The sequence below is a fragment of the Cherax quadricarinatus genome, chromosome 3, assembly GCF_038502225.1.
Source record: "Cherax quadricarinatus isolate ZL_2023a chromosome 3, ASM3850222v1, whole genome shotgun sequence".
NCBI lineage: Eukaryota > Metazoa > Arthropoda > Malacostraca > Decapoda > Parastacidae > Cherax > Cherax quadricarinatus.
Window position 1 is genome coordinate 64,631,094 of NC_091294.1, and position 14,026 is coordinate 64,645,119.

Consider the following 14,026-nt stretch of genomic DNA (forward strand, 5'->3'; position numbering starts at 1 on the left):
GGTGCCTTATGGCTGGTGATGAGATCTTGATTCAAAGGCTTGGAGCTACACTCCTTTTCCTCATATCAAATCTTATTACTATGGGTTTAGCATCTCTCAGTGAATATTTAGCAATAATGGTTCTGTATGTTCAGTATTATCACTTATAATTAATGCAGAGCTTAGATACCACATTCCTTCATCTGAGGGGCCTCAGTGATGGTAAAGGGCTTTTGATTCAAGGAATGGAGTCATTTCCCTTTAGATCAGTCCTACTGTAATTTCCTCCCATTGTCTAGGAGCTGTGTGATTCCCTAAGGGTTTAGTCCTTCTCTCTAATTGCAATAATATAATTGTACACTGCATATGACAGTAGCTAATTCTGGTGGAAGGAGGCAAGTGTGTCTGTTAAATTTCATTTGATGGAAGCCATGAATGCATCTAGGTATTTTTGTTTTGACACATAGCATTTGAATCAATAGCTTAGAAAACTGACACAGCAACATCTTGTGATCTTGATGCACAGAAATATTGAGAGCTTGCCTAACCTGCATCAAAATAAAACAAAAAAAAATTCTTTGTGTAGTATACAAACTGTTGTTTACATGTAATAAGCATTGTTAAGCTTAAAGAAGGCCACTAGCATGCATGAGCATTTTGGCCAGACTAATCTTAATGCTTACAGACTACATAAAACTAGACATGGGTTATGTAGTGGAAATTTTAATTCTGTATTATTACAAAAAAACTTGGTACCAAAAATATTATAACTAGAAAACTTTATAGTAAAGAGGGAGCAGAGAGTATTACAGTTAGTACAGTTTATAATAGTACAATTTTAAGTGCATATTAATATTTGAAACCGATTTAGCGATCCTAGTTAAATGGGATTTCTTGAGTAGTTTCGAAATGGTTCTATGATTTCAGGCTAATAAAGATTATAAGAGATGGTTAAAAACAGAAGTAGTTGGATGAGTTAGTTTTGTGTGGTATAGCAACTTACTTCCACATACTTCCAGTAGTGTGGTTTTTCACTGGTAACTTCACATACCACTACTCTACCTCATCTCCACAAATATGCTGCACTATTATCAAAACTGATTGACTGAACACAATGGCTCCTGGCTGAGGGACTGATTACCTCAGGCTCCTTCTCATCTTTTCCTGTTTCTCTGCATTGGACTGAAGCCACTGGTTGGCAAAATGTTTCTAGAATGAGGATTCCCAAGTGTTGCACAAGTGTTTTACTTCACCTAGTACTCCTAGAGCTTCTTGGTCTATAATGGAATATCTTATTTCAGGCTCTTTAAAGAAATCTGCAACTGGACGTTTACAGTTTTCTTGGCCTTTTTGTATCGGGCAACATCTATTGCAGTTCTAAAAACATTGGTATGTATTTCACTGTCTTGATTTAACTTTGGTAGAGTTAACGTTACAGTACATGTTTATTAAGTTTTTTTTTACAAAAAAAACAATTGAATAAACAATATATTTTTTTTCAGTGAAATTTATATTTTTTGGGGCCAGGCTGTCACTGGTGCAAAAATTTCAGCAGAACATTCTTTATGTATATGGAAATATTTTGTGGTACCCAAAACCCTGCATGTAGCATATGAAGAGTAGTTTTAGGCATGGCCTTGTCTGATGTTGCTTCCTTTTAATGGTTGTGATCTTATACTCTCAGGACTCTGGTATAATCCTAACTATTTATAGGGCAGTAAATTCAAATTTAAGTACAGTGGACCCCTGATTTGCGATATTAATCCGTTCCTGAGAGCTCATCGTAAACCAAAATTATCGCAAACCGAAACAATTTTCCCCATAAGAAATAATGGAAATCAAATTAATCCGTGCAAGACACCCAAAAGTATGAAACATTTTTTTTACCACGTGAAATATTAATTTTAATACACACAAACTGACACTTACCTTTATTAAAAAATAAAAGCACTAATGATGCAATAATAAAAATGCTAGATCTGCTTTACACAGCATTGGAAAATAAGGAATATCCACTAGGAATTTTTATTGACCTAAGAAAAGCTTTTGACACAGTAGACCACGGCATCCTACTCCACAAACTTGACCATTATGGTATAAGAGGCCATGCGCTTGCATATTTCAAATCTTACCTTACTAATAGGTATCAGTATGTCACCATTAAAGACACAGCATCAACAACACGGCCACTTGATACTGGAATTCTGCAGGGAAGTGTCCTTGGTCCCCTGCTCTTCCTCATATACATCAATGATCTTCCAAACGTATCGCAACACCTGAACCCCATTCTCTTTGCTGACGACACGACTTATGCCATCTCTCGCCCTAATCTTGCCACCCTCAACACCATTGTTAACGAGGAGCTGATCAAAATATCGACTTGGATGACAGCCAATAAACTTACGCTTAACACTGACAAAACCTACTATATTATGTTTGGTAGCAGAGCAGGAGTTGCGCAAATTAACATTAAGATCGACAACACTCTAATTGCCAGACATAATGAGGGAAAATTCCTAGGCCTATACCTTGACAACAACCTGAATTTCAGCACCCATATCCAACACATTACCAAAAAAGTATCCAAAACGGTTTGGATCCTCTTCCTCTCCAAAATACGATACTACGTGCCGCAAAATGCCCTTCTCACACTATACCACTCGCTTATTTATCCATACTTCACCTATGCTATTGTGCTTGGGGATCAACTGCAGCAACACACCTAAAGCCAATAATAACCCAACAAAAAGCCGCAGTAAGAATAATCACTAAATCCCATCCCTGGCAACACACCCCCCCACTCTTCATGGATCTAAACTTACTCCCTGTTCAATACATCCACACTTACTACTATGCAATCTACATCTACAGGACCTTAAATTCCAATATTAACCTTGGCCTTAAATGCTTTCTTGATAGTTGTGACAGAACCCACAGGCATAACACCAGACACAAACATCTCTGACATTCCCTGTGTCCGACTAAACCTTTACAAAAATTCAATGCATGTCAAAAGCCCTAAAATCTGGAACACCCTACCTGAAAACTCTAGAACTGCAGACACATTCATCACCATCAAAACTACCATTAGAAAACATCTTATCTCCCTGATACACCCCGTCAGCTAATTACACGAAAACCACCTGGTGGTTCACACTTACACTCACTCACCCATTTGACCATAAACAGAAATATCAATCTCAATCTTAAAATAATGAATCCTAACTAGTCATAAGTTGGCCTGTGATACTCCAATACTGAAACTATGTATTGTGCCAAAACAAAAGCATTCACATTGCTAAACTCACAAACTAGTATTTAGTCACTTAGCCATAATACCAACTTACCTCATCATTTGTAATATTTTAAAGTTAAGAATTAATCTAAGTCTGCCCGAAATGCCTAGCCATGCTAGATGTTCTAGTGGCCCCCTCTGTAATTAGTATTTTACTATATGTAAACCACACAATAACCAAATTCTGTAAACTCAGCATTGTAATCCTTATACAGAATAAACTTGGAATTTGAATTTGAATTGAAGATCTGGTGATGATTGATGGGATGGGAGGAGGGGAGAGTGTTGATGGTGTTAGTGTTTAGAAGGGGAATCTCCTTCCATTAGGACTTGAGGTAGCAAGTCCTTTTCCGGGGTTACCTCCCTTCTTCTTTTAATGCCACTAGGACCAGCTTGAGAGTCACTGGACCTCTGTCGCACAACAAATCTGTCCATAGAGCTCTGTACCTCCTGTTCTTTTACGATTTGTCTAAAATGGGCCACAACGTTGTCATTGTAATAGTCACCAGTACGGCTTCCAATAGCTGTGTTAGGGTGATTTTCATCCATAAAGGTTTGCAGTTCAACACACTTTGCACACATTTCCTTAATTTTTGAAGTAGGCACAATGGATTTCACAACTGGCATAGGCTTCTCAGGGTTAGCCCCCAAACCCTTCAAAATCTTTCTTAATTTCCATACTAATTCTCACTCTTTTTACCACAGGATTGGCATTAGAAGCTTTCTTGGGGCCCATGGTGACTTACTTTGCAGAAACAAGCACCAAAAACACTGTGATAATATGGAATGTACCGAATGTATGCTTAGATGCTAGCACACTGGCTGGCTCGCTTGTAAACACTGGTACGCACTGGGCAGTTCAGGCCACATGTGGACGCGTCTTGGATGAATCGCGTATACCGGTTTTTTTAACGCGAACCAAGGCAAAATTTTTGCGTTAAAATGTATTGTATACCGGATTTAACGTATACCGATGCCTTCGTATACCAGGGGTCCACTGTACTTCACTTCTTTTATGCAGTGTACAGATTATAACGTGGTTCAAATGTAATAAAATATTATTAGGTACAAAAAGAAACTCGCTTGAATGAAGTGGGTTTCTTTGTATGAGTTTTAATGAATGATTAGGACAAGTACACCTACCATCCGACTTATGACCTGCTCGACATACGACCACTTGACTTACGACCGTGTTTTTATGCCAAATTTCTGGGAAATAAAAAACTGTTTGTGCTGTACACAGTGTTTATCCTAAACCTTACAGTATAAAATACAGCACTGACAGCATAAAAAGTAAAGTAAAAAATGAAATACCAAAATAAAACAACAAAGTAAAGTCATTACAAAAATGTGAAGTTGATATTCAGCAGTAAGGTTCGACTTACGTCCATTTTGACTTACGACCGGTTGTTCGGAGCCAAGCTCGGTCGTAAGTCGGATGGTACCTGTAATAGTTTCCTTTCCTTTTACTAGTACTGGAGTTCTCTTTATCATTTTTAACACAGTAGGTTTCTATTTTCTATAGCTGAGCTCAAGACCTACCCAGCTGGGAGCTGCCAGTCACCATCCAGCATCTCTGCAGGTTGTATCACTTAGGCTAATGATAAGATTCACTGCCAGTGGGTACACCTGTATCTGTTGCTAAGGTTCACATTAAACTGGAAAAAGTGGGATTGCTATTACCCTGTCCTTGTCTATCATTCCTTCATGATAAGTTAGACACATGTGCAACTCTTGGGTATCTTTGAGGAAACGTTTTGCCACACAGTGGCTTTATCAGTCCATACATAGGAGAAACTTCAAGAACTGGAGTAGAACGAGGTAATCAGTCCCTCAACCTTGAGTCCATGTGGTCAGTCCATCAATCTTGAATAGAATACGGCATATGTGCGTAGAAGCGGCTTATAAACCGTAGGCAGGAGAGGTGCAGCAGTCGTAGGTGGTGTCGCATTTGTCCAATGTATCGGTTCTCTGAGCCATTCATCTGCAATCCTGTCAGACACTGCAGCTTCTTGGGATCTTAATACTTGGGAATTCTTCACTTGCCTAACCCTTGGGCACGACCTACTTCCACATTGGACAAATGTGACACCACCTACGACTGCTGCACCTCTCCTGCCTACGGTTTATAAGCTGCTTCTCCGCACATATGCCGTATTCTATTCAAGATTGATGGACTGACCACATCGACACAAGGTTGAGGGACTTGATTACCTCATTCTACTCCTGTTCTTCAAGTTTCTCCTATGTATGGACTGATGAAGCCACTGTGTGGCAAAACGTTTCCTCAATAAAGATACCCAAGAGTTGCACATGTGTCTAATTTTTCAACGTGTCATTTCTCTGAACCATTCATCTGCAATCATTCCTTCATCTCGCATACCTAGCTTCATCTCTAATACATCAATGTTTGTACTTTTTTATTGAATTACTAAACACCTCCAGTATTTTAAAAACTGTGTATTCTTATTCTTATATAATTGTGTAATCATAATTAACTTTTAAGGATGGCAAATATGCCTTGCATAACAAGAGGCTTACTGTAGTTATATATGCCAATCACCCAAATTGTACATTGTAATTATAAAGTATACTGTACTCCAATTTATAGAGATTGTTTACCATTTCAGGTGGGGCAGCCCCGGTAAAATGGCTCATGGTCACTTTGTGAATATAAAGCTAGATTTATTTCTTTGTGAAGGTTACAATGTGTAATTATAATTTTGGTTTGCTAAGTGCAAAGAAAGTCACTATCTTGCCAGGGCATTTCGGGCAGACTAATCTGAATACATAGTAACTACTTAAAACTAGACAAGATAATAGTGGTTCACTTTATTACAATCTTGTTTAATCTTAATACTAATATGTGGTAGTCAAGGTAGAGGTTTATAAGAGTAATAATCTTGAAGTTGCACATAATAAAAACTTAATTAATGGTTCAAGCAGTAATATTTCATGAATTGGCAGATATTTAAGACTAGAGGTCACATAATATAACTAATTAGAAGTTGTTTTGGTTGATTTGGTTAGTATTGTAAGTATCAGGGGATCCTTTACTGGTTCTGGCAGTGAGTTCCAGATCTTTGGGCCCTTTATGTGCATTGCATTTTTGCATAGTGTGAGACTGACATGAGGGTTGTGATGAGTGCCTTATTCCTTGTATTGTGACTACATTCTGTTGTAACTATCAAGGAGAAGTTTAAGTGGAGGGTTTATAGTGGAATTTACTGTTCTGCATATGTAGTAGGCACAATATTATAAGTGCATGTCTCTTACATTTAGCATGTTCAGGCTTTTGAAAAATGGTGGGTGTGCTGTCTAGCACAGGAGCTGGTAATCATCTGCACAGCAGCTTTCTGTTGAGTTATTAAAGGTTGAAGGTGGTCGGCTGTGGTTGATCCCCAGGCACAAATACCGTAGGTGAGGTAAGGATATATTAAAGAGTGTCATTTGTGGTACATAGCATTGTATCATGAAAAGGATGCCTACTGGTTTGGAAATTTTCTTGGATATATGTTGGATGTGGGAATGAAATTTAACCCCTTGACTGTCGCAACTCCCAATCCTGAGGCGTTTCCTGGTGTTGCAAAATTTAAAAAAAAAAAAAATTATTTTTTCTTATGAAATGATAGAGAATCTTTTCCCGATTGTAATGACACCAAAAGAACGAAATTTGATGGAAAACTGACAGAATTACGCTCTCACAAATTTGGCTACCTTGGCGATATTTACAAATCAGTGATTTCGCCCACTTTGAGCCCTATTTTCGGCTAATTCCATTGTTCTATTCGACCAAACTCATAGCTATTTCTTTAGAACTCCATTTTTTCTATCAATTGAGTACAAGAAACTGCCCATTTATCGATTTCAACTACCCAGTAACGTGGTCAGAAATTTGCAATTTGGCTAATTTCACGAAAATTAAAAAATATGACAATTTGAAAATAATCTGCAGAATGAACAATGCAGACATTCCTGGCTCTAAAATAACATTTTCTTTGTTCATCAGTCACATCTCAGGGCCCCTCTTACTTTGTATTTTGAATTTTTATTCAAAGAAAAAATAGAAGATTTACTGTTATGCAGACTACTGCAATACTATAATAATTGTACAAATAATGTCAACCCATTCAGGACTGCATATTAGAATGGCTAGTTGGACATTTATTGGACAATGACATCATTTGTTTACTTTTGAACATCGGCAAAAATCAAACATTTCCCCTACTTTGAGCTCCATTTCAAGGTTCTTTTTATAGTAAAACCAATCAAAATCACCTCTATTTCTATAATATGTTTTCCATTCTATCAAATGAGACCAAGAAAACGAGAGTACAGCCATAAACACTCCACGAAAATAGACCACAAATTCGGCATTTTAATTAAAAAAATGGTCGGAGTTTTTTTTTTCTCATTATGCACTGCGTGCTGCAGGATTTTTTTTACATGGTGCACACTGACCACACAGACCCAATCTCTCACATGTGGGCCTACCAGCTTTCTCCTGCTTGATTTGAAGCCGCTAGAATTTCTGTGTATATGTACGTCAAAAACAGTGGCTCATAAGACGTATATATACGACCAAAACAGTCAAAGGGTTAACATTACTTTTACCTTTATTGAAGACTTTGTTGGTGTATGGAAGATGGCAAGTAGGGGAGAGGGAGGAGAGGTTCTCTACCACCATCACTACTACCCTCTACCACCATCACTACTACCCTCTACCACCATCACTACTACCCTCTACCACCATCACTACTACCCTCTACCACCATCACTACTACCCTCTACCACCATCACTACTACCCTCTACCACCATCACTACTACCCTCTACCACCATCACTGCTACCCTCTACCACCATCACTACTACCCTCTACCACCATCACTACTACCCTCTACCACCATCACTACTACCCTCTACCACCATCACTACTACCCTCTACCACCATCACTACTACCCTCTACCACCATCACTACTACCCTCTACCACCATCACTACTACCCTCTACCACCATCACTACTACCCTCTACCACCGTCACTACTACCCTCTACCACCGTCACTACCACCCTCTACCACCATCACTACCACCCTCTACCACCATCACTACCACCCTCTACCACCATCACTACCACCCTCTACCACCATCACTACCACCCTCGACCACCATCACTACCACCCTCGACCACCATCACTACCACCCTCTACCACCATCACTACCACCCTCTACCACCATCACTACCACCCTCTACCACCATCACTACCACCTTCTACCACCATCACTACCACCCTCTACCACCATCACTACCACCCTCTACCACCATCACTACCACCCTCTACCACCATCACTACCACCCTCTACCGATGAGAAAGAAAGCCAGACTGACTCAGAACGCGTGGGATGGTTTGTGTGGGCGCAGGTGGACATGTTCGGTACGGCGGACCACTGTCAATTCGATGAAACCTGAGGTGATGAATGAAAACTGGGACAAAATTTGGACGAAAAAAGTAGTTGAAAACCGAATTCAGTGAAAACCAGGGCAAAAAAAGAAAAACAGAGGTTCCACTGTACATACTGTTGTCTGTCGTTAAGATAAGATTCTAGGTAATCAAGGGAATGCCCTCTGATGCCATAATGATTTAGTTTTAGGTGCAGGAGATTGTGGTCCACTCTATCAAATGCTTTTCATAGGCCAATGAAGAACATCAGAGGCTATACATTTTTATCGAGGGCTGTATATATTAGTTCAATCATTTGTATAATAGCATTATTCCTACTTTTTTTTGGTCTAAACCCAAAATAGCATGGGTTAAGTATGTTGTTGGATATAAGGTAGGAGTAAAGTCATTTGTGTATTACATGTATTTTTTTGAATATTTTAAAAAGTAAGGGCAAGTTTTTTATTGGTCTGTAGTTGTTCAAGTCAGTTGGATCACCTCCTTTGAGGATCGGGGTAACCCTTGCTGTCTTGAGTATAGATGGGAAGGTTGAGGACACTACAGATTTGTTAAATATTGTTGCAGTAATGGGTGACAGCACATATGCAGCTTTTTTATTTATAAATGGTGGCATGTTATCTAGATCTCCTGCTTTGTTTTATTAATGATTTAATGATGAGTGAGACCAGTAGAATTAGTTGGAGCTAAATATACAGTGGACCCCCGGTATTCGATATTAATCCGTTCCTGAGAGCTCATCGAATACCGATAATATCGAAAACCGAATCAATTTTCCTCATAAGAAATAATGGAAATCAAATTAATCCGTACAAGACACCCAAAAGTATGAAAAAAAAAAATTTTACTACATGAAATATTAAGTTTAATGCAATAGAATGATTACAATAACAATAAAATAATTGACACTTACCTTTAATGAAGATCTGGTGATGATTGATAGGATGGGAGGAGGAGAGAGGTGTTAGTGTTTAGAAGGGGAATCCCCTTTCATTAGGACTTGAGGTAGCAAGTCCTTTTCTGGGGTTAGTTCCCTTCTTCTTTTAATGCCACTAGGACCAGCTTGAGAGTCACTGGACCTCTGTCGCACAACAAATCTGTCCATAGAGCTCTGTACCTCCCGTTCCTTTGCGATTTGTCTAAAATGGGCCACAACATTGCCATTGTAATAGTCACCAGCATGGCTTGCAATAGCTGTGTTAGGGTGATTTTCATCCATAAAGGTTTGCACTTCAACCTACTGTGCACACATTTCCTTAATTTTTGAAGTAGACACAATGGATTCCACAACTGGCATAGGCTTCTCAGGGTTAGCCCCAAACCCTTCAAAATCTTTCTTAATTTCCATACTAATTCTCACCCTTTTTACCACAGGGTTGGCACTAGAAGCTTTCTTGGGGCCCATGGTGACTTATTTTGCAGAAACAAGCGCCAAACACAGTGATAATATGGATAATATGGAATGTACCGAATGTATCCTTAGATGCGCGCACACTGGCTGGCTTGTAAACACTGGCACACATGGGGCAGTTCTGGCCACACATGGACAGGTCTCGTATGAATTGTATCAAATACCGGATTTTCAATCGAATACCGAGGAAAATTTTTTGCGATATAATGCATCGAATACCGGATACTCTACAGTGGACCGGGGGTCCACTGTAGAGTATTTGGGTAGTTGCCAGTGAGGTATTCTTTCGGCTGGGTATTTGAGCTAGGAATTTTACTTGCTAGCTTTGATCCTACTGTAGAGAAGACATTAAATTTGTTGGCCGTGTCTATAGGCTGTATGTGAGGTTCATCTGGTGTAGTTAAGTTTATATCTCCGTTTCCAGAGGGTTTCCTAGAGCCCAAAATTTTGGAGAGGGTTTGCCAGGTATTTCATATCACCTTTTATATAAATAAATCTATTTTCGTAATACAGTTGCTTTGATTTTCATATTAGTTTTGTGAGTATTGATGTGTATTGTTTAGCCAGTTCTTTAGTAATCAGGCCTAATCTGAACAGATTTTCAAGTTGGTGCTTTTTATCAATATATTTGAGGATACTATTTGTTAGGCATGGGCTATTTAGTCTCTTTTCAGTGATCTGCTTCATTCTGATCAGACATTGCTTGTTATAGAGGTTTAGGGTTTTATGTAAATAAGTTTTGACATCTTTGTCAATATTGTTGCTGTCAGCTAGCTCTCTCTGCCAATCAGTGTCACCTAGTGCTAATATGAAATTATTTACAGATGTCTCGTCATGCAGGCAAAATGAGATCTTTCTCGAGCCGTGAGGCAGTTTACATAAGTTGGTTATGAGAAAGGTAGGGTAGTGATCTGTAGTGTTGTCTGTGAGTATACATGCTTGTAGTGGGGATATCGTGTTGGTCCAGATATGGTCAAATAATGAGGCACTTCGCTCAGAGATTCTTGTTGACTTAGTTATAGAAGGTAGCAGCAAGCCGTTTTTCATAGTGTTTGTGAAATCAACTACTGGAGGGTCAATTGTTTGGATGAGGTTCATGTTGAAGTCTGTAAGTATTGGGTGGTGTTTATTCAACTCTGACTCAGTTACCATGTTTCTAAGGTTACTACTAAAAATGTAAGTACATATTTGTCTGTGGTAGTCTGTAGACTGCTCCAACTGTTATAGGTTGCTTAAGGTTTTTTGATGTGAATTTAGCTATTATATATTCGCCATTGTCGTCCCTTGTGCAAGTAGATTTCATACATCCCAGTTCACCAGAGTAATAGATGGTAGTGCCTCCTGGTTGGTTAGCCCTGCAGTTATGTATGGTTGTGTAATCAGGTATGGTAAATATGTCTGTCAAATCTTGTATGAGCCAGGTTTCAGTAAAAATAATGAAAGTTGTAGACTGTAATGTTGTTGCTGGCACTGAGTAGTGTTTTAACCTGACTAGCAGTGTAGTAATGGCAATTACTGTTAACCCTTTCAGGGTCCGTCCCGTAGATCTACGGCTTCACGTTCAGGGTCCAAACCGTAGATCTACGCCAAAATTCTAGCAGCGTCAAATTTAGCACTAAAACGCTCATAGGCCTACATGTGGGGGAACGGGTCTGCGTGGTGGGTGTACACCATAAATAAAAATTCTAGGCGCCCACATAGCATTGTGGGAACGCCGGCTCTGTTACCTTTGTTCATCATGCCTCGTCGCAAGGCAGCTCTCGCTCCAAGGAAAATTTGGACTCTCCTCTTCCTATCTGATAGTTCTGACTCTGATGGAAGTGGAAATGAAGACGAACTCTTTGGCTTTGATCAGTTAGTGACCGAAAGGAATGACCAGGATATCGATAATAACACAGAAAACCCTGACAATCTTCAACCTTCTACCTCTGGTGTGGGCACTCCTCAGTCACGGTCAGTTGTACCTCATCATAAGAGAAAACTTATTTTTGCGTGGCCAGGCTTCTGACTTTAGTAATGATGATGATAGTGACGTGAATTGTGATTTTGTTGCTCTTGACGATCATTCGAGTAGTGATAGCGAGGAAACATATTCACCAGTGAAGCTTCGGTATGTACGCCGCCGCATGCGCTCGGGTAGTGTACCCTATGCAGTGCCCAGGGGACGGAGTACATCCCAGAGTACATCCTGTGGCCTTACACCAGGAATAGACAGTGAAAGTGAGGATGATGTCACTACACTTGGCATGGATAGACCACAGGCATCAGTAGTTGGTGGTAGTGGTGATGGTAGTGCCATGGCCATGTGTGACTCACCAGCCCAGGCTGGGACCCACGCTGCTGACTCCTCAGTTCAAGGACAAAGCGGAGCGTCAGCCACCAGCCCACCACAACCACAACTACCCTCACAACCAGCCTATGATGTCCAGTATCCACCAGCAAACTGTATCTGGGATTGGCAGCAAAATCTCAGTTTTGTTCCCAAGCCCCACCACTTTGATGACTCTCAAAGTGGAATTCTACCTACTTGTCCCCTTGGAACCACGGCCAATGAACTGGAATTTTTTAAAATATTCTTTGACCAGCCCTTGATGGAAACTATTGCCAGGGAAAGTAACAAGTACAGTGGTCCCTCGCTTTTCGTAGTTCTTGGCAATCGTAAATTTCGCCAATCATAGGGGTATTTTCGTATAAACATGGACTCGCTTTTCATAGGTTGACTCGTGAATAGTAGTTCGTCCGGGACGCGTACGCACGGTGTGAGCCGGGGAGGCCTCCCTACCCAGCCAGTCTGGCATTGTTTACCAGTGAGTGAAGGTCCCCTCAAGTGCTCCTATGAAATATTTCATAATATTCCACTCATTTTAGTGCTTGCAGGTACTAAATAAGCTACCATAGCTCCAAAAAAAGCTCCTAGTGCCAAGCCTGTGGTAAAGAAGGTGAGAAATATGTACAGTGACAAAGTCTTGGGTCATTTTAGGGAAGTGTTAGAGACGCCAGAAACAGAGCTCTCTCCACAGTTACTTTGCGAGACAGGACTAGAGTGACTCAAGGTGGTCCTAGTGGCATTAAGAAACAGAGAAGAGAAGCAACCCCAGAGAAGCAATTGGTACCTGAGGTGTTGCTGGAAGGGGATTCCCCTTCCAAACTGTAAACAATCCAATGTCTCTCCTCCTCCAGTCTCCCATACACTAAGAAGAATCTCCAATAAAGGTAAGTATTATGCTGTTAATGTTTTATTCATCATTTCCCATTGTATTGTTTATGTACTACATGTATATTTCATGTAAAAAAATTTTTTGTTTTAATACTTCTGGGTGTCAGGAACGGATTAATTGTATTTACATTATTTCTTATGGGGAAAATTGATTCGCAAATCGTAAATTTCGTTTATAGAAGCTCCTCCAGGAACAGATTAATTACGAAAAACGAGGGACCACTGTATTTTGAGTACACCATGGCAAATACGATCATATCACCACAGTCAAGACTACACCGGTGGAAAGAGATGACTGTTGCAGAAATGTATTTGCTTTTTGCAACAATAATGCTTATACCTCATGTCTATAAGCATAATATAAAAGCATACTGGTCCACAGATCGGCTAATTTCTACCCCGGTCTTCAGTGAAATCATCCCAGTGAACAGGTTTATCTTACTGTTATGTATGTTGCACTTCTCTGACAAAACCAGGCCTGACAGAAGTGACAGGTTATACAAGATTAGAAATGTTTTTATGTATCTCAAACAAAAGTTCAACATGTACTTCTATCCATTCAAGAATCTTGTAATTGACGAGTCTTTGATTTTGTTCATAGGTAGGCTGTCATTCAAGCAGTATATACCGAGCAAGAGGAAACGCTTTGGTAGTTAGTTTAATATG

The 14,026-nt window shown here is 39.8% G+C and overlaps 1 protein-coding gene across 5 annotated transcripts in view; it reads left to right on the top strand.

The window, feature by feature from the left end:
- LOC128704660 (ecdysteroid-phosphate phosphatase) overlaps positions 1 to 14,026 on the top strand; it is a 111,273-nt gene that overhangs the window by 36,704 nt on the left and 60,543 nt on the right. For 4 of the 5 annotated variants that reach the window (XM_070092071.1, XM_070092050.1, XM_070092061.1 and 1 more), the window contains exon 2: positions 1,281 to 1,368. The exons of the other annotated variant lie outside the window; for it this stretch is intronic. Coding sequence is in view for 3 of the 4 variants with exons in the window: in XM_070092050.1 (XP_069948151.1) it covers positions 1,281 to 1,368 (88 nt within the window). In the remaining variant the exon portion in view is untranslated. The remainder of the gene's footprint in view (positions 1 to 1,280; positions 1,369 to 14,026) is intronic. 5 annotated transcript variants of the gene reach the window in all.